A 22,733-nucleotide genomic window follows, 5' to 3' on the forward strand; every position below is an offset into this window, starting at 1 on the left:
AGGAAGGGGGCGAAGGGAGGCCCATCTGGAGGGCCGCAGGTTGGACAGGCCTGCTCTAAATCAATATCCTGAATATTTGCAATTTTGGTCAAGTAGCAAAATAAGTAGCATATTGCATCAATGTGAGCTTAACTTCTATTAACTGAAATGATTTCTCTCCTCGAGTTACAGTCATGTGTCAGTAACGGCCATCGATGGAAACAGAAATTGGAATTATCCACCAACATCTAGAACAAAGTGTTTTTGAAAACTATGAAACTGTGTTATAAGGAGACATGTGATTCCCCTATATACAGTGACAAGATGCAGCATTACAGGTTGAGATATTACAGCTTTGGATAGGCCACTCATGTCACTGACTCTCAACATAAATGGGTTTTGTGACATCATCCGGTTTAGCTATTAAAGCAAATGCTTGGCCCAGAGCAGTCAGATTTTAGCTGCAGGAGAGGAAGTGTGCATTATATATATATATATTTATATATACACTGTATTTCTGCAACTGTGACCGCTGTATTTGAGTACATTAAGGTAAGCCTATTTTATATCTGAAATAAACCTGATGTATTTACAAGTGATCTAAGATAACTCAACATAAAACTTAAAAATCAGTTTTGTTTTTATTGTTTTTTAAATATAATTACTAGAAACATTTTTAGACAAGCTTTAGGATGCCATGTTTTTGGCTGCACCCTTCTGACACTTGCTTTAGGCAAACCACGGTACTAAACATTATATTTCCTAGCGTTGCTCATCTGACACTAGCCTTAATCAAATTAGGATGCTGTGTTCTTACTAACACTGCTTGTCTGACACTAGCCTTAGGAAACTAGGGTCCTGTATTCTTATTGAGGTTATTTACTAACACTGCTTCTCTGACACTAGCCTTAGCCAACCAGGGCGCTCCATTCTTACTGACACTGATGGTCATTTACTAACACTCCTCGTCTGACTCCAGCCTTAGGAATCTAGGGTGCTGTATTCTTACTGATGGTCATTTACTAACACTACTCGTCCATTAGTAGCTTTTAGCAAACTAGGGCACTGATCGTTTATTGATGGTTATTTATTGCACACGGGCATGTTTGCAGTAAAACCTTAATAACCATCAGACATTTCCCTATCATTTTCCAACTTGCAGTAGTCAAGCAAAAGCTAATTTCTGGTTGGTTATTATGTTTTTAGTTAACATATGTGCTTTCAAACAATTTTAGTAACATATTTGCACTGCGCTTCCATGCTTCTTATCAGTTCCAAGTTCACAGTCCTGTTTTCCCAGAAGTAAGAACTAAAAGTATCAAGATGCCCTGACAGTTCTGGCCTAACTGTACATTATTACTGTTGATACTGAACAGCCATTTTTGTTCCTATGTATTACGTGCCACAGAATAAAACATATTATATATTACAGATGGATCACGATTGGAGGACCGAAGGAAAGACTATGCCAGCAATCTCTCCTCGTCCTCCAACCAGTGGCAAATGTGGGACCAATAGACGGCGAACATTGATAGCGCCCGGGTCTGTGAGTGCTGATATAATGAGTTACTATTGTGTATTCATTTATTTTTTTAATACAATCTTTATTGAGAGGATTACACACAGACACAATGGTTAGGGGGAAACAAAACTTGATGCATTAATTTGAATCTGTACAAAACCCAACATAATACATACAAGGTAATGGTTCTAACCAACAGGGTCTGGGAAGGACCTATTGTGTATTTATAACCAAAGTGACGTGGAAACAGCTTGATAGATATGTAGGAGCGAGACTTCCCCCATATATTTCTAAGGATGGATTGATAAATAGATAGATAGATATGATATGGATAGAGTGATATGGGATGGATAGATAGATATGGGATGGATAGATATGGGATGGATAGATAGATAGATAGATAGATAGATATGGGATAGATAGATATATAGATATGGGATAGATAGATATGGGATAGATAGATAGATATGGGATGGATAGATAGATAAATAGATATGGGAAGGATAGATAGATAGATATGGGATGGATAGATACAAAGGGATGGGATAGATAGATAGATATGAGATAGATAGATAAATGTGGGATAGATATGGGATAGATAGATATATAGATATGCAATAGATGGATAGATAGATAGGGGATATATGGATAGATAAATAGGGGATAGATCTGGGATAGATAGATAGATAGATAGATATGAGATAGATAGCTATGGAATAGAAAGATATGAGAGAATTGGTTTAGATATTGGATAGATATGGGATAGATGGATGGATAGACATGGGATAGATAGATATGGGATAGATGGATAGATAGATAGGGGATATATGGATAGATAAATATGGGATAGATAGATATGGGATAGATAGATAGATAAATGTGGGATAGATGGATAGATAAATGTGGGATAGATAGATATGGGCTAGATAGATAGATAGATAGATATGGGATAGATGGATAGATAGATATGGGATAGATAGATAGATAGGGGATATATGGATAGATAAATAGGGGATAGATAGATATGGGATAGATAGATAGATAGATAGATAGATAAATGTGGGATAGATAGATAGATATGGGATAGATAGATAGGGGATATATGGATAGATAAATAGGGGATAGATAGATAGATAAATGTGGGATAGATAGATAGATAGATAAATGTGGGATAGATAGATATGGGCTAGATAGATATGGGAGTGGGATAGATAGATAGATAGATATGGGATATATGGATAGATAGATATGTGATAGATGGAGAAATAGATGGGTAGATAGATATGCGGATAGATGGATAGTTAGATTTGGGGATAGATGGATAGATAGATAGATATGGGGATAGATAGATAGATAGATATGGGGATAGATAAATATGGGATAGATGGATAGATAGACATGGGATATATAGATATGAGATGGATAGATAATTAGATATGAGATAGATTTGGTGTAGATATTGGATAGATAGATATGGGATAGATGGATAGATTTGGGATAGATAGATATGAGATAGATAGATATGTAATAGATAGATATGAGATAGATAAAGAAATGGAAGTTGCTCAATCAATTTATAGGCTATAGCAGGTGCGTGAAAGGGTGGGGTTATCCTAAAAGGAACACACAAACAAAGATCCCCCAGCACACTGCTATAGCCAGCAACAGATCTGCTATTTCTAATGTAGATAAAAATGCAAAAGTCTTAGTTGCACACATTTGCAAATGTATGTTAAAGCCACCCACCTCTCTATGGTGATTTTGCTAATAGGGTGGTCCTAAATCTAAAGAATGAGAGTCCCATATATTTGGGCCATACATATGTGTTTTGATATGAGATAGAATTGGTGTAGATATTGGATAGATATGGGATAGAATGATAGATAGATATGGGATAGATGGATAGATAAATATGGGATAGATGGATAGATAGATATGGGATAGATGGATAGATAGACATGGGATAGATGGATAGATAGACATGGGATAGATTGATATGATATAAATAGATATGAAATTTGGTGTAGATATGGAATAGGTAGATGTGAGCTATATAGATAGATATGCGATAGATGGATAGATAGATATGGGATATATGGATAGATATGGCATATATATGGATAGATAGGGGATAGATGGATTGATAGATAGATATGGGATAGATGGAGAGATAGATATGGGATATATGGATAGATATAAGATAGATAGATATGGGATGGATAGATATAAGATAGATGGATAGATATAAGATAGATGGATAGATATAAGATATATATAAGATAGATGGATAGATAGATATGGGATGGATGGATAGATAGATATGGGATAGAAGGATATATAGACATGGAATAGATGGATAGATAGACATGGGATAGATTGATATAGGATAAATAGATATAGGATAGAATTGGTGTAGATATGGGATAGATAGATATGGGATAGATAGATATGGGATAGATAGATATGGGATAGATAGATATGGGATAGATAGATATGGGATAGATAGATATGGGATTGATAGATATGGGATTGATAGATATGGGATTGATAGATATAGGATGGATAGATAGATATCGGATAGATAGATAGATATCGGATAGATAGATAGATAGATCGATATGGGATGGATAGATAGATATGGGATCGATATATAGATAGATATGCGATAGATAGAACACAGGATCCTCAGCACTCACCAAAAACATCATTAATGCTATTGTATTTACTTCAAGCTGTGTGCAGTAATTTCAGACCTTTCCATATACTTTAAATTATTACCATTGATACGGAAAAGCCATGTTTGTTCCTATGTAATGTATTACGTGCCATTGGGGGACACTGCGAGACATTGGGGTATAGGAGTGGGCTCAGGAGTCTTGTCACTTTAACTGGTAAATCTTTGGACTCCTCCCCTGCTATGCCCCTCCTCTCCAGAGAGATCCTCAGTTTTTTGTAAGTGACTTGGAGTTAGGGTCACTGGAGTATAGGCTCCTGCCTATACTCTGTTTAGTATTTAGGTTTTTATTCATACCCCTTCCTTGTGCCAAAGCCAGATGCATCCTTCTGGCCCATCCTGAATCTTCGGTCACTAAACAAGCAGTTGAAGATTCAGAAATTTCGCATGGAATCCCTACGCTCTGTGATAGCAGGGATAGAAAAAGGGGAGTTTTTGGCATCGTTGGACATCAAGGATGCCTACCTGCATGTACCGATTTGGGAGGGACATCAGAGTCTCCTTCGGTTTGCAGTAGGAGAGGCGCAATTTCAGTTCAGGGCTCTCCCTTTCGGCCTGGCTACCGCCCCCAGAGTCTTCACCAAGATTATGGCAGTCATGGCCAGTCTTTTGCGCCAGAAGGGTATAACAATTATCCCTTATCTAGACGACCTCTTGTTGAAGGCACCGTCTGCGATTCTTCTATCCCAACAGATTCAGACTGTTATGCAGTTTCTTCAAAGTCACGGCTGGGTGTTGAATTTACCCAAGTCATTGCTGGTGCCAACTCAGCAGATGCGCTTCTTGGGTCTGTTTTTCGATACTCAGTCTCTGAGAGTTTTTCTTCCAGCAGAAAAAGTCTTAGCTCTGCAGAAAAGGACCAGAGCCATGCTATTGAAAAAGAGAGTCTCGATACTCAGTTGCATGAAGCTTCTGGGGACAATGGTCTCGGTATTCGAGGCAGTTCCTTTTGCGCAGTTTCACTCCCATCCACTTCAGGTAGAGATCTTGCGAAAGTGGTCAGGGTCTCAGAAGAATTTAGACAAACATATTGTTTGTCTGTCCACACCCACAAGGCTATCCCTTGTCTGGTGGACGTCCCGATCCAACTTGGAGAGAGGCCAATCCTTACAGACCTGGTCTTGGACTCTAGTCACAACAGACGCCAGTCTGTTGGGGTGGGGGAGAGTAACAGGAACTCTGAGGCTTCAGGGTCTCTGGTCCCCTCAGGAAGCCACTCTTCCGATAAATGTTCTAGAGGTCAGAGCAGTGTACAATACTCTGATAGGAGCCCCGGAATTTCTAAGAGGAAAACCTCTTCAGATTCAGTCCGACAACGCCACCACGGTAGCGTACATAAATCATCAGGGGGGCACTCGCAGCGCGGCTGCCATGCAAGAGGCCAGACGCATATTAACGTGGGCAGAACATCAGGTCCCCAGAATTTCAGCCATTCACATTCCGGGGGTGAAGAATTGGGAAGCAGATTTCCTCAGCAGACATACTCTTCATCCCGGGGAATGGGCTCTAAACAGTCAGGTTTTCTCCCTACTGGTGAAGCGTTTGGTCCAATCTGAACCATCAGTTTCCGCGCTACAGAGCAAGAGCTAGAGACCCAGGGGCGGAAATAGTAGATGCCATGTCGGCCCCTTGGCATTACCGGATGGTGTACATTTTCCCGCCCATTCCAATGATTGCGCAGGTTCTAAAGAAGGTGAAGAGGGAAAGAGTTCCCGCTATTCTAATAGCTCCATTTTGGTCACGCAGAGCGTGGTTCTCAGATCTGCTATTATTAGCAGGGGCTCCTCCATTCTGGCTTCCCATGCAGGCAGATCTTCTGGGTCAGGGTCCATTCCTTTACCAAGGTTTAGATCAGCTGGCTTTGACGGCCTGGCTATTGAAACCCTAATACTTAAGGCTAAGGGTTTCTCTCAGGATGTTATAGCCACCATGATTAGGGTCAGGAAGCCTTCTTCATATTCCATATATTACAGAGTGTGGAAGTCATATATTGCGTTGTGTGAGTCTAAGGGAGTTCATTCTTCAAGATTTAAGATTCCCCACGTTCTGGACTTTCTTCAGGAATAGGTTCAGAAGGGTTTACGTCTGGTTTCCCTCAAGGGTCAGATATCGGCCCTTTCTGTATATTTTCAGAAAAAGATTTCTGAATATTCAGATATCAAGACATTTTTACAGGGGGTTTTGCGTATACAACCTCCTTTTTGTCATCCTGTCGGGCCCTGGGACCTCAATTTGGTTCTTCGTGCTCTTTCTAAACCTCCGTTTGAGCCTTTACAGTCTATTGACTTATGGTATCTTATGTGGAAGACGGTATTTTTGTTGGCTATAGCTTCAGCACAGAGAGTGTCTGAGCTTGGGGCACTTCGTTGTGATCCTCCTTTTCTTATTTTTCACGCCGATAGGGCGGTCCTTCATACCAAGCCGTCTTTTGTTCCTAAGGTGGTTTCTAGATTCCACCTAAATCGGGAAATTGTTGTTCCTGCGTTCCAGACAAAGAAAGACTCTTCAGAAAGGGTTTATGCGGTACTTGGATGTGGTACGAGCTCTACAGAGTTATGTAGACCGTACATCTCAGGTCAGAAAGACCAGAGATCTTTTTGTGTTATATGACGCCAATAAAAGAGGCTGGCCTGCTTCAAAGCAGTCAATTGCTCGGTGGATCACGTCCACGATTCGTGAGGCTTACATTTCAGCTTCTCTGGCCGTTCCGCAGAACTTAAGGGCACATTCTACTAGGGCAGTGGGTGCCTCCTGGGCAGCAAGAGGCACGGGGCGTCGGTGGAACAGTTGTGTAGAGCGGCGACTTGGTCTTCCGTCCACACATTTACTACATTTTATAGATTTCAAGGCTTTGCATCGTCTGATGCAAGCTTTGGTCGCAGGATTATGCGTGCAGGTGGTCCAGAGCGTTCCCACCCTTGAAGAAGCTTTGGTATATCCCCAATGTCTCGCAGTGTCCCCCAATGGCAGGAAAGAGAAAATAAGATTTTTACTCACCGTAAAATCTATTTCTCTGACTCCATTGGGGGACACTGCGCACCCTCCCTTGCTCTGTATATAGTTCTGTGTGTGGAAACTTTGGTTATGGTTCTTTATAATTTTAGACCTGTCCAGGTTATATTACCTGCTTTACGTTCACTCTTGGTTATTCAAAACTGAGGATCTCTCTGGAGAGGAGGGGCATAGCAGGGGAGGAGTCCAAAGATTTAACAGTTAAAGTGACAAGACTCCTGAGCCCACTACTATACCGCAATGTCTCGCAGTGTCCCCCAATGGAGTCAGAGAAATGGATTTTACGGTGAGTAAAAATCTTATTTTATATTACAGGTGGATCACTGCGAGAGGAATGACGGAGAGAAATTACCAGCAATCTCTCCTCGTCCTCCGACTGGACCCAGATGTGAGACCAGTTGGTACCGAACTTTGATAGCGCCCGGATTTGTGAGTACTGAAATAATGAGTTACTATTGTGTATTCATTTATTTTTTAATACAATCTTTCTTTATGGAGAGGATTACGCACAGACACAATGGTTAGGGGGAAACAAAACTTGATGCATTAATTTGAATCTGTACAAAACCCAACATAATACATAACACAAGGTAATGGTTCTAACCAACAGGATCTGGGAAGGACCTATTGTGTATTTATAACCAAAGTGACGTGGAAACAGCTTGATAGCTATGTAGGAGCGAGACTTCCCCCATATATTTCTTATATGGATGGATAAATAGATAGATAAATATGATATGGATAGAGTGATATTAGATAGATAGATAGATATGGGATGGATAGATAGATAAATAGATATATATAGGGTGGATAGATAGATAGATATGGGGTGGATAGATAGATAGATAGATAGATATGTGATAGATGGATAGATAGACATTGGATATATAGATATGAGATGGATACATACATAGATAATTAGATATGGGATAGATATTAGTTAGATAGATATTATTATTAATAATATTATTAATTTTTATTATATGATTAGATATGAGATAGAATTGGTGTAGATATTGGATAGATAGATATGGAATATATAAATAGATAGATATGGGATACATGGATAGATCTGGGATAGATAGATATGAGATGGAATTGGTGTAGATATTGGATAGATATGGGATAGATGGATAGATAGATATGGGATAGATGGATAGATAGATAAATAGGGGATAGATAGATATGGGATAGATAGATAGATAAATGTGGGATAGATAGATATGGGATAGATAGATAGATAAATAGGGGATAGATAGATATGGGATAGATAGATAGATAAATGTGGGATAGATAGATATGGGATAGATAGATAGATATGGGATGGATAGATAGATAGATAGATACATTAATATATATGGGGTGGATAGATAGATAGATATGGGATGGATAGATAGATAGATATGGGATGGATAGATAGATAGATAGATATGGGATAGATAGATAGATAAATGTGGGATAGATAGATATGGGATAGATAGATAGATATGGGATGGATAGATAGATAGATACATTAATATATATGGGGTGGATAGATAGATAGATATGGGATGGATAGATAGATAGATATGGGATAGATAGATAGATAAATGTGGGATAGATAGATATGGGATAGATAGATAGATATGGGATGGATAGATAGATATGGGATGGATAGATAGATAGATAGATACATTAATATATATGGGGTGGATAGATAGATAGATATGGGATGGATAGATAGATAGATATGGGATAGATAGATAGAAAGATAGATATGGGATAGGTGGATAGATAGACATGGGATAGATGGATAGAGAGACATGGGATATATGGATAGATAGATAGATAGATATGGGATAGATGGGTAGATAGATATGGGATAGATGGATATATAGATATGGAATAGATGGATAGATAGACATGGAATAGATGGATAGATAGACATGGGATAGATTGATATGGGATAAATAGATATGGGATAGAATTGGTTTAGATATGGGATAGGTAGATGTGAGATATATAGATAGATATGCGATAGATAGATATGGGATAGATAGATATGGGATAGATAGATATGGGATGGATGGATAGATAGATAGATAGATATGGGGTGGATAGATAGATATGGGATAGATAGATAGATAGATAGATATGGGATAGATAGATAGAACGATAGATATGTGATAGATGGATAGATAGACATGGGATATATAGATATGAGATGGATAGATAGATAGATAATTAGATATGGGATAGATATGAGATAGATAGATATGAGATAGAATTGGTATAGATATTGGATAGATAGATATGGGATATATAAATAGATAGATATGGGATAGATGGATAGATCTGTGATAGATGGATAGATAGATATGAGATAGATAGATATGGAATGGATAGATATAGAATAGATAGATATGAGATAGAATTGGTTTAGATATTGGATAGATATGGGATAGATCTGTGATAGATGGATAGATAGATAGATATGAGATAGATAGATATGGAATGGATAGATATAGAATAGATAGATATGAGATAGAATTGGTTTAGATATTGGATAGATATGGGATAGATGGATAGATAGACATGGGATAGATGGATAGAGAGACATGGGATATATGGACAGATAAGGGATAGATAGATAGATAGATAGATAGATAGATAGATAGATATGGGATAGATGGATATATAGACATGGAATAGATGGATAAATAGACATGGGATAGATTGATATGGGATAAATAGATATGGGATAGAATTGGTGTAGATATGGGATTGGTAGATGTGAGATATATAGATAGATATGCGATAGATAGAACACAGGATCCTCAGCACTCACCAAAAACATCATTAATGCTATTGTATTTATTTCAAGCTGTGTGCAGTAATTTCAGACCTTTCCATACACTTTAAATTATTACCATTGATAAGGAAAAGCCATGTTTGTTCCTATGTAATGTATTACGTGCCACAGAATAAAAATGAGTTTATATTACAGGTGGATCACTGTGAGAGGAATGACGGAGAGAAATTACCAGCAATCTCTCCTCGTCCTCCGACCAGAGGCAAATGTGGGACCAATAAACGCCAAACATTGATAGCGCCCGGATCTGTGAGTGCTGATATAATGAGTTACTTTTGTGTATTCATTTCTTTTTTAATACAATCTTTCTTTATTGAGAGGATTACACACAGACACAATGGTTAGGGGGAAACAAAACTTGATGCATTAATTTAAATCTGTACAAAACCCAACATAATACATAACACAAGGTAATGGTTCTAACCAACAGGATCTGGGAAGGACCTATTGTATATTTATAACCTAATTGACTTGGAATAGCTTGATAAATATGTAGGAGTGAGACTTCCCCCATATATTTCCAAGTATGGATAGATAGATAGATATGGGATAGATAGATATGGGATAGATAGATATGGGATAGATAGATATGGGATAGATAGATATGGGATAGATAGATATGGGATAGATAGATATGGGATAGATAGATAGATATGGGATAGATAGATAGATATGGGATAGATAGATATGGGATAGATAGATAGATATGGGATAGATAGATAGATATGGGATAGATAGATATGGGATAGATAGATATGGGATAGATAGATATGGGATAGATAGATATGGGATAGATAGATATGGGATAGATAGATATGGGATAGATAGATATGGGATAGATAGATATGGGATAGATAGATATGGGATAGATAGATATGGGATAGATAGATAGATAGATAGATAAATAGATAGATATGGGGTGGATAGATAGATAGATATGGGATGGATAGATACGTAGAGATTGGATAGATAGATATGGGATAGATATAGATATGGGATAGATGGATAGATATGTGATAGATGGATAGATAGACATGGGGTATATAGATATGAGATGGATAGATAGATAATTAGATATGGGATATATATTAGATAGATAGATATGAGATATAATTGGTGTAGATATTGGATAGATATGGGATAGATGGATAGATGTTCTGAAGTAAGGGTTGTATCCCAGATCCATTGTTAACACAGAGTATCTGTCAATATCGTTTGAATGTTCAAAGTTGCAGCGGATTTCAAATGCCGCACCCCTGGCCCTCAATTTTAACCAAATTAATCTAATTTATTCCTAAACTGCACCACCCTTCAGCGTTGCGCCCTGGGCGGTGTTATGCACGTCTAGTTGATATCCATTAACGATTGTCGATTGCTGTAATGTGGTTCCAAAGCATAATGTGATTTAATAGCCAAAAGTTGCAGAATAACAAATCAGAATAAAATAAGTACAGCCGTTACTTATCGCAGGTGCCCTGGATCCAGTGTACAGTCATTCAGGTCTGAAGGCTGTGGTCAAGTAGACCCTCCACTAGGTCCAGAGCCCCTGCTTATATACAGTCAGTGATACAGAGAAAACAATACAGATGATGTGGCTTGCTTCTATAGGTCCAAACTTCAGGAGGGTCCAGTGTAATGCAGGTCATAGGCCAGTTCAAACAACCCCCTCCAAAGGTGGGGGTTAACATTCCAAGGGTGGGGGTCTGCTCTCCAGATGATGACTCAGATTTTCCCGCCAAGAATCCAGTTTAAACGAGTCTATTTACATTACACAGACAGTATCATTTTAAACATTTATTCCCTATCATTGATAACTAGAGTATGCAATGTGCGATCCCTTCGGTGAATGAACCAGACAACAGAGGATAAATAGGGGATGAAAATGATACTAAACATGACATGTTTCCTGTAACCTGAACCTTTGATTTCATTAACATGTATATAACTTATAATATTAACCTTAAATCTTCCTACATTTTGACATATTTAACTATGTGTTGCAACTACGATTAATGTGTACTAATTACAAATGTGTATGTTCGTGTAAATGTGTAAACCCTGTTGTTGCCACGTGTTGCGGCTGGATATGCTTCTCCACGCTGTAGCGTTTTCTACGCATAATTTTCAGACAAAGTCGAGTTGTTCGATATTAATTGAAATTACTTTATCCAATTAGCTGACTTCGACAGCGGTCGCCCCTATCGCACAGCCCTAGTTATGGCCCTGGGATGGGGGGTGGTCTGCTTACCCTCTGCCACTGTGCCCATCCTGGAAATGGTTGTCGGGCAACTCTCTATTGAAATGGTAAAATCCGCTCTGTGTCTCAGGCCCCGCTGTGGCCGTGTTAGGTATACTGACAATACTGCAGCAGCAGCAGCAAAGAGCAATTTGTTTTATTTAGACTTCTGCCAGATTCTTTCCTTTATATCTTTAACTCTTTGCTGTCTGGTGCCCTTTTTGCATCTTCAAGATGTAATGTACTGAAATCAAGTTGGTGTTTACTTAAATCCATAACCGACGTTTATCTGTGATTTCAGACCAGTCATTCTGTGGGATTATCTCCCAATCGGATTCCCATGACAAACATAATTGTAATGTCTGGTGCACAACCACCCAAGAAGCACCCTGAACGGACAATAAGGACACCATCTGGAGGGAGGAGCGCCCAGACCACCACAGCTCCAGATGGGCTCGAGCATCCAGCTAAGGTAGATATCCCCATTCGTAGCAAATCAGTATTTATGGACTGCTAAGATATATTTGCATATAGGTATCTGTAACCGTTTTCACTTGATACGGTCAGAAACCCATTTTGTTTCCATCTCCAGCAATATCTGTCCCTCTAGCCAATCAGATCAGATCATCAGAATGTTTACAGCAGCAGATGTCAGCAGCTGATTCTGCGGATCTGATGGGAGGCAGTAACGCACCCACTCAGGTCATCCTGTAAATGAGGACAGGGGTGCGGGTATCAGGCAGCTTTGTCGAAGCTGCGTGTACAGTCTAGGATTCTAGGGTCTGTGAGGTGTGGTTGCATCGGGGCCCGTGACACTAATGGCAGGGATACCTCTCGGCATCTCTGGTTCCGGTGCCAAGTGTAAAAAGCAATTCCTAGAGGCTAGTATAAAGAGTAGAACCTGAATTCTTGGAGGCTAGTCTAGATAGTAGACCCCAACCCAAACCACTCACAGAAAACTTGCAGTTCTGTCATTGGCGGTAAACTCCACCAAGCAGAAAAAGGGTACAGTCACCAATTATACCGCCAACTGGCAATGACTGTATAGAGAAACTGTATCTGAGACTGAGAGATGTATCCAGGGTACCCAGTAGCTGGGGAAACTCTGTCCATAGATATCCGGAAGGCTCTGCCTTCCTAACATGTGGGACTTGCTTTAGTTAAACTTGTGTAGGTGCTTCTATTATACAGTAAACAGGGTGAGTACGTTTAGCGGAGTATTGTAACTTTATAAATGGTGTTCTGAGGTTACTCTTATATGACACTGGGGGATAACTAGAGTGCACATACTACAGACATCTTTAGAGACTAGAATGGTGTAGAACAGGCTGACTAAACCTATGGCCCTCTAGTTGGCAGGGCATGCTGTAACTTGTAGTTCCACCAAAACAAATCTCTTATGATGAGCTCATTCAAAGACAATTTCAAGAGCACACGATCCCTCGTTAATATAACTGACTAGTAAACAGTTCCAGCATTTTATTCCATAAATCATGAAGACTGTATGAAAAGAGCTGAACGAGATCATTAAAGTTCTCTGAAGCCAGTCATCCGAGTCAGCGTTACTGGGGTTTGTGACCCAGATATATTATGGTGATACCCACTACTGTTGTGACTTACTGGTAGTAAAACATTGATTTATCTCCTAGAATATGGGAAAACTTCCTAGAATGTCTGTGCACTGTCATGTGACTTATTTACATACTGGACGTCCTCTTTGCTGGTTTTTTTTGCAATAGTCTTCTTTTAGTATATAGATAATTATATACAAACTAGTATAAATTCTGTTTATCCAAATAAGTCCATAATGTAGACTATTGTCTTTTACAGTATAAAATATGCTTGCTACATACAGTATCTTCATATCTACCCAGGTACTAAACTAGACTACATAGGACATTTGCTGAGGGCACAACATGGCTGCTTTCTCTTTGAACTGAAATGAACTTCAAGTAGTGTAAAATATGTGATATTTCTGAGGGCAGCTTGTGTGTTTTTTTTACAGACTGTGATGAAGAACTGGAGGGTGGATATAGACCCGAGGAGAGACACAGTGCAGAGGGACTCTCATCCGTGGATTTAACAATTTACACTAGGAAGGAGAGACGGGCTTCTGGCAATGAGAGAGAGGAATATGGGCAAAATCACTCTGCCATACTTATTAAAAGTCATTGTATCGCTTTCAAATAATTATTGTCCAATGCAATTGTTGTGGTTCCAAAGCACAAAGATATTTAATTGCAAAATATAGCAGGATTTTACAGCAAGCCATTTATGCATTAAAGATGTTACAATAAAGCAGGAAAGTATAAAAACACAGAATACATTACATTTTCCTTATAGTGCTTCACCCAGGGAATACAGTCATGGCCAAATGTAGTCAGGATCAGAGAGACAGAAAAATGGGGCAGCATGCATATATATATATATATATATATATATATATATATATAGCTTCAATATAGAAAAACACTGATGATGTCAATATGTATACAGATAATACTTAGTGAGGTCTTCATTGGTCCAGGGTTAATGATATTCCAGTTGCTTTCTGGTCATAGGTCAGTTCATTTGATCCTTTCAAAGGGTGAGGGACAACTTCCCCCAATAGCTGAAAACATGTGCTTCTCAAGGAAACTGACCCAAACCAGTTTTAAACAAATTAAAACACAATGTCATTTTGATCATTCAATCTTTTATCTTCCATAACTATTGATCGCGGAAAGCGATCGCAAAGCCGAAATTAGCGGATGAGAGATGGTAATGTGCAGATCAAAATGACACTAAACATGATACATTTCCCATATCCTGAGCCTTAGATACTTTTAAAGTGCTTTTAACATTATAATATTTAACTGTAAAATCTATTACATTTGATTATAACTACTGTCTGTTGGAACTATTTTAAGGTGAACTATTTACAAGTGAATGTGTAAGTGTGTGTGTGCGTTATTTATCATGCAATTGCGTCATAACATGTGGCGTACTGATCGCAATCGCACGGTAAAAACAATATTAATTTATTTGGTTTACTTCATCCAATTATTTGACTTTGACAGCTCCACCCTTTGAGAGTATACCCAACACTCTCACCCTAAAATTTTATTGCAGGATCTCAGTAGTACGTTTCATTGTTCTGTAATGTATGTCCCCCTTTACATATGATCACACTGTCTGTGAATATCAGTCAGGTTACCATAAAAGAGTCCTAGAAACAATTTTCTTTTCCTATGGAACATATACCTTTGGAGCACGGAGCTAACCTTTTGTATGCCCTTCACCCACACATGTAATACATTATCTGGAAGGATACAAGGTACGATAGAATATGTATCAACAATATTGAATATTCTACTATAGTTCTTCATGTTTAACATGTTCATCTGTCTGAAGCATGTCTTTTAGCTTAGATGACATTTAAATAATACATGTTCACCAATAAAATCATACTATATCTGTCAATAATGTAATTTATGATCTCCTTCAACCTGTGTTAGTAAATACACTCTAATAATATCAATGGGTTTTTCATCAACACCTGTGGGGTGGGCTATTGTCTGTTCGTTCTTCCCATTCTCCCAATACTCAAGTTTCTTTGTACGTGAAACAGTGATCGGCCTGGCGAATATTGGGAGACTCCAAACTAAGGGACCTAGCTGTATTACCTTTCCCTAGTGACCTCCCACCCATAATTCGGGTAATTCAGGAATATTTTGTGGAAAGAGAACTAGTCCTACTTGATATAATCTCTTAGGCACGTAAGAGCACACCCAGCACTCAGTTTGGTCTAAAACCTTACCCACCCAAGAATGATAATCATTCTCAAGGATGCCTGCTCAAGTCCGAATATTACTGGACTGGCATCGCTGGATGCAACTCTCTTCAACTATGGGGCCAGAAGTACTTACAGACACAATACTCCTCAGACAATAGCCCCTCACACTGTCTCCGAGCTCCAAGGTTATCACATTTTCCTTTACCTCTGAATTGAACAGAGTAATTGGCTGGACCGATTGTGCTCTTCTTCTTCATCCCCACCTCTTCAATATCGCTACTTGAATCAGCCTCTGACACCTGTTCACAATTTAAAGAATTGACTGTCCTGAAAAGAGAATGAGATGAGAGAAACACTGGATAGGGAAAAAACAGGAAAAACTGCTGCCCCATGCTGGATAACTGTCTTTCAAAGTCCTTGGCTCAGGTGTTGTTAACTGCGATCTTGGGTCTCCCGGAACCGATTCACGAGTGTAATTTGAACCTTCTCCGGGTGTTGACTCCTCTGCAGTGGATGGAATGGGTACCAGTGTCTCTCTGCTACTCCTAGGGATGTGATGCTGCTCGTCAACACTTGGTACCTGGCTGTCAAACAACTTGAGTCTAGGAAATTACAGTCCATAACATACTCTCCCAGTCCAACTTCACAACAGTTAGTATAACGTATCACGAGACAGTGTTTCGAACGTTCTTTGTTGCTGTCTCACTATTAGCTCTTCCTTTCAAGATCTTAAACAGTCTCTCCATTATAAACTCATCACAGGAAAAGTCAAACGTATCTCAAAAGGTGACAGGTTAAGAGGCAGCTTAGGAGTGATTCTGATGATATGGAGGACTGGTGGTCAAAGCTACCGGCCACTTCAATCCAGTCTCAGCCGCCATTCTATTCAATTCGTTCTAGCTAGTACCGTTTACTCTATTTTCCCACTGGTTTGTGGCTGATCAAAAGTATGTAATGTACTATCACTGCTCCTACATCATACCCATTATCTAAAAGCTCTTACCAGTAAGAATGAATACACCTATTACCTTCTATATAACTCTAGGGCTACCCTATCTACTAACAAAAATCTTGAATATGACACAGCAATATTAGAAACATTTCAATAAACCTTTTCCCAGATATATTTCATCGGTACACCAGTGCATACTTGAGAATCCTGCAAGGTGGCAATTGGATGAAGTTAATTTGTTTTACCTGGAGAAAGTCCGTCTGTAGGAAGGGTATGAGATGGCTCTATTGGTAACGCCTTTCTGACATTTTCTCTCAATCAAGTAAGACAGGACATTGTCTTCCTACTAGCCTGAGAAGAAATGTCTGATGCACACCAGTATGCTCTTACCAGCTTGAACCTACATTCTTTACCCAGCTGAGTCAGACCATCTGCTGCTTCAGCTAGGCCTGGAAGATACACTCTCGGAGCCACAGGTCTACCTTGTCAATCTCTGCAGGGCCCAGAGGACTCCTGACCACATCCCTTCACATTCCAGACTGCATTTTCCTGCAGGGAACACAAATCTCATATATTAACTAATTCATGTGGGTTTATACTTTAAAAACAAAACAAAACATTGATTTGTCAGTTGTCATGTTAAAACCTGCTGCCTACTTGACAGCTATGTCCGCCCTGTTATTAAAGTCATGTACAGTCATGTGTGTAAGCTTTAACTTAAATAACAGCTACTTCAGCTGGTAACTGTGTCACTGTCACAAGTACTTCATGTAATGTGAGTGTCCTACTTATGTACTGCCATAGTCATAAAAGTTCCTCAGTTTCCTCAACGTCGCCCCCTATCCTAGGAAAATATTAAAAACCAAAGTATATCAATTGAATACCCTCTGCCAACTCACATACCATTCTCAATCCAACAAGTTCAGCTACCTGGCTAAGTGAGGAGGGCCAAGGGGTAGATTTTTATAGCACCTTCGTCAATTATAACAATATCCAGTACATGTCTGTCTGACTATAAAAAATTATAGAACATGAAAAGTTTACATTTTCTAAAGGGTTTCACTTATATCGAGTCTTGTGGCAAAAATCTTACTCCAATGTTCTACACAGAGATGCATATCTGTATGTCTACCTAATTTACCTTCAGTAAGACTCCTGTCTCCTTCCACCCTTTGTGCATCTTAAAGGCACACTTTGTACTCTTTGTTCAGGAGACATATCTAGTTTAGGCAGAACATAGGAGGGCAGATACCACATGCAATCTATAAAACAAATCATATTTCCACACCAAAACTCCTGCTTAAAATCAGCAGCTTCTATAAACATAAAAACAAACCCTTAGCTACTTCCGTGACTATGTCAGTGTAGTGTGTGTACCCCTGATTCTGTCCGTTGTCAAAAATGTCATAGCCCCATGGGTGAGACCATTTATACGGATTTTTGTATCTCTTTATAAGAAAAGAATGAGATACTGACAGAGATCTAAAGAATGAAAAATAGGACAGCAAAGAATAATAATAACAAAAGGATTTGGAGACAAACAGAAAGGCAGAAAATGAGGCTTTACAGCAAAATGACAGCTGGATTGGACACTATGGGAAAATGGCTCTACTATTCCACTAATCCCTTTAGCTATTCACTAATCTATGACCCCCTCTCCCATTCTTATCAAGTTTAACATGGAGTTACATCACCCATCCAATCCAGAGTTGTCCATCGTTAGCTCGTATGGAACTTGGTATCTTATGATCACAATAACTATATACCTTGCGATAGACTTCATGACTATAATAGAGAAGTGCAAAATTAACCCTTTGTGGCGCAAACTCTGTATCTCCTATGTGTGTCTTCCTGGAATACATAAAACAACATTAGAAGTAGACTATATATACACTTCATTTTAAATAATAAATCTCAGCCAAATAAGTTATTATAGGCCACTGCACCTAGAAGAAAGAGTGTTACAATGACCCATTGTTAACTTGTCTTTCAAGGGAAACTTTGTACTTCTCCTGTAATCCCCATAATTACTAAGTATATATGTATATTCCTTTGTTTGTCCTTATCTACAGAAGAGGGGAACAAAACAAAGTTAGTTTGAAATAACAAAGAAAAACAAACATTTTCATTCCTTATCATCGACCAGCGACAGGAAAGTAAACACCAGACAAAAGAAGACAAACAAACAACAAAAAGAAAATATACATTTAAATTACTTATCTTTAAACCTGAACAATTACACTTACCACAGATTAACATTTACCCTACCTGGTTGTAGAATTACAGGTATGACTTGACCCCTAGTGTTGGCTATTGTTCACCCGCAAAGCATTTGCTGCTATAATGTGTACGGCTAACTGTTGTGAATTTTCTAAACCTTGTGTGTGTCTCCTTTGTGAGTATCTATGTGATTCCCCTCTAGGTGTCCTCGATCTTCTCTCTCTACAGTTCTTCCTCATGTGTCCCTTTTTAAGGCAGTTAAAACACTTCAATGACTTATGTTTCTTCTGTTCCTTATAATGTGTGTTATAAGTCTGAGTTTGTAAATGTAGTGCGTCTAAAGCCTGGATACTTACCATCATTAACCTATCACTTTGCGCCTCTTTATTCCTACCTATATTTTTGTCATGCTTCACGGCAGTCTCTCTAAGAGTATCTACCATGATTCCCCTCCAATTAGGTAAAGAGGTTTGTTCCTGTTACGGCTAACGGTCTTATCATAAACCAGTAGAACAAGATGGAAATGTCTTCACCTATAGCAGCCGTCTTTCCCATAAAGCTCGTTATGCTCAGAGGTACTCGGATGCCCCCAGGTATATAGTCAAATTAGTAAAGGTTTATGAACGTACCGTAGCGCAGAGTAGCGGGGTGTAGAATAAAGCGTAGGCAGGAACAGGCCAAGGTCGTAGGTCTGAAGCAGTGGTCAGAATCAGGAAAGATGTCAGAGCTGGCAGCAAACAAGGAGGATCCAGGAACGAAGCAAAAGGTCAGAGCAACAGGCAAGAATCAAATCCAATAAACAGGCCAAGGGTCATACACGAGAATTCAACAGCAAACAGGTTTAAATCACAGGAGCAGGCTAGCACACACAAACTGATAACTATAACCGGCAGGGAGGCTAAGCCCTCCCTGCCTAATATACAGAGACTGGCCAATGGGAACAAGGAAACGAGCCTGGGGTAAATCAGCCTCAGTGGCTGGTTAATTAATGATTAATCTAATGGTTGCGCATGCGCCCGGCTGCTCTAAATGCCGGGACGCGGCGGTACAAGTACAGCGTCCCGGCCGTTGCGAAACAGGAAGTGACGTCCCGGTCATCATGGAGATGGCCTGGACGCGTCCTGCGGGCACAGTGACTCACGGCGGCTTGAGGCACCGCCGCGACTCTTGACAGTACCTCCCCCTGAGGAGGGGTCAAGGAACCCGGACATCCAGGTTTTCAGGGGAAGGGTTCGAAAAACTCCTTGATAAGTTTATTAGCATGTAGACGTCTCCATGGAACCCAGGATCGTTCTTCCGGCCCATAGCCCTTCCAATGCACGAGAAAGTGAGTATGTCCTTGGACTTTTTTGGAATCCAGAATCTTCTCCACAAAAAACTCTTTCTGACCATCAATGTCCAGAGGGAGAGGTCTTCTAGATTGGAAGACTCTAAAATTGCTAGAAACAACAGCTGGCTTTAGAAGTGAGCAATGGAAGGTGTTAGGAATCTTTAAAGAACGAGGGAGTCTTAGCCTGAAAGCAACAGGATTAACCCTTTTAATGATAGTAAAAAGTGCAATAAATCTAGGCCCGAGTTTCTTACAGGGCTGCCTAAGTTTGATGTTCACGGTAGAGAGCCAAACTTCATCTCCGACTTTAAAGGAACATGGTCTATGATGGAGATCTGACAAAGCCTTAGATCTGAAAGCAGCCTGGAGCAAGATGGAGTGGACCTTCATCATCATCAACATTTGTTTATATAGCGCCAGCAAATTCCGTAGCGCTTTACAATTGGCAACAAACATTGATGAGACAATACTGGGTAATACAGACAGAGAGGTAAGAGAACCCTGCTCGAAAGCTTACAATCTATGGGACCTTCTTCCAAATAGTTCTCAACCGTGAGGCAGTAGGACGTATTTCAGGCAGACCAGAGGGATTCATGGAGCGGAGACAGTTAGGTCTGGGTTGGAATCCGAAGTTGCAGAAGAACGGGGACTGGCGAGTAGAGGAATGACAAGAGTTGTTATAGGCAAACTCAGCCCACGGAAGTAGGAATGACCAATTATCGTGGAATTTGGATATATACAAACAAAGGAATTGTTCCAGTGACTGGTTTACCCTTTCCGTCTGCCCATTGGGTTGTGGATGATAAGCTAACCTTAATCTCCAGCAAGTTACAGAAAGATCTCCAAAACTGGGTAATGAATTGAGAACCACGGTCAGAGAAGATGTCTTCAGGTAGGCCGTGGAGACGAAAAACATGTTGGACGAACAATGAAGCCAGTGTTTGGGTATTAGGTAGCTTATGCAAGGACGGTCCCATTGCCGCGGACAAGACGAAAGGCCCGGCCACGTGTCTCTCATTCCTTGGAATTGAGATCGACACGGCAGCAGGTATATGTAGGCTTCCAGCTGATAAGGTGTCAAAGATGCACGAGTCCATTGTGGAGGTGTTAGGCTCCAGTTCTAGTTCACTAAGGCAAGTTCAGTCCCTGTTAGGGAGGTTCAATTTTGCCTGCTGGGTGATTCTCATGGGGAGGGTCTTCTGCAGAAAACTCCAGAGAGCCACCGCGGGTAGAAGCCGGCCGCATGCGGCCCTGCGGCTATCCAAGGTGATCAGGGAGGATTTGCAAATATGGCTCATCTTTCTCAAGGAATTCAACGGCAGTCGAATTTGGCCGACACCGCCATTAACGAACTTAAATATAAACCTTTTCACGGATGCGTCCGGAGCATGCGGCTTTGGGGCCTACCTGGACGGACACTGGTGCGTGGACAGCTGGCCAGAGGAGTGGCATAGGCTGGGGATTACCAAGAACTTGTTGGTCTTGGAGTTGTTCCAAATTGTGGTAGCAATTGAACTGTGGGCGCCTGCGTTGCGGGGGAAACACATAGTATTTTGGTGCGACAATTTGGGGGTGGTTCAGTCGATCAATAAACAGAGTGCCTCGGCACACCATGCCATATCCCTGCTGCGCCACCTAGTTTTGCGCTGTCTGCAACATGATATTTTGTTTAGGGCTAGACATGTTCAGGAGGTGCAGAATGGGTTAGCCGATGCGTTGTCACGCTTTCAATGGAGCAAGTTCCGCAGTCTGCAAGGTTACCCAGATGTTACCAAGGGTTTTATGATCAGCAAGGCCCTAAAGGGGTGGGCTAGGGCACGACCCTCGCACGTTGATGCGCCTTTACCAATCACCACCAACATTCTGGACGAATTGATAGGGAAGCTGGATCTAGTCGCAGCTGACGAATATGAGAAGCTATTGTTTAGCACCGCGTTCTCCATGGCATTTTTCGGAGCTTTTCGCGTGTCTGAACTGGTAGCTAGGTCCAGGGAACATCAAGAGTCTGGTTTGAGGGCAGAACACGTTAGCCTGTGCAAGGGGGTTGTGGCCTGTAAAATAATTAGATCTAAGACCGATCAGAGTGGTAGGGGATCATGGGTACAGTTAACTAAGCAGTCAA

At 40.1% G+C, this 22,733-nt stretch overlaps 1 protein-coding gene across 1 annotated transcript; it reads left to right on the top strand.

Moving 5' to 3' along the window:
* The first annotated feature begins 31 nt into the window (after positions 1 to 31).
* LOC142149751 (uncharacterized) lies at positions 32 to 14,747 on the top strand. Its single transcript, XM_075205052.1, has 5 exons — positions 32 to 1,525; positions 7,563 to 7,676; positions 10,234 to 10,347; positions 12,636 to 12,806; positions 14,340 to 14,747. The coding sequence occupies exons 1-5, from the start codon at positions 1,370 to 1,372 to the stop codon at positions 14,415 to 14,417; spliced, it is 633 nt and encodes a 210-aa protein (XP_075061153.1). The 5' UTR covers positions 32 to 1,369; the 3' UTR covers positions 14,418 to 14,747.
* The last annotated feature ends 7,986 nt before the right edge of the window (positions 14,748 to 22,733 follow it).

This window comes from Mixophyes fleayi, chromosome 4 (assembly GCF_038048845.1).
Source record: "Mixophyes fleayi isolate aMixFle1 chromosome 4, aMixFle1.hap1, whole genome shotgun sequence".
Classification (NCBI taxonomy): domain Eukaryota; kingdom Metazoa; phylum Chordata; class Amphibia; order Anura; family Limnodynastidae; genus Mixophyes; species Mixophyes fleayi.

Coding starts and splice junctions, on each gene's coding strand:
- LOC142149751 (XM_075205052.1), top strand. CDS start 1,370: ATGTATTACGTGCCACAGAATAAAACATATTATATATTACAGATGGAT. Junction 1,526..7,562: donor CATTGATAGCGCCCGGGTCT/GTGAGTGCTGAT, acceptor TTTATATTACAG/GTGGATCACTGCGAGAGGAA. Junction 7,677..10,233: donor CTTTGATAGCGCCCGGATTT/GTGAGTACTGAA, acceptor TTTATATTACAG/GTGGATCACTGTGAGAGGAA.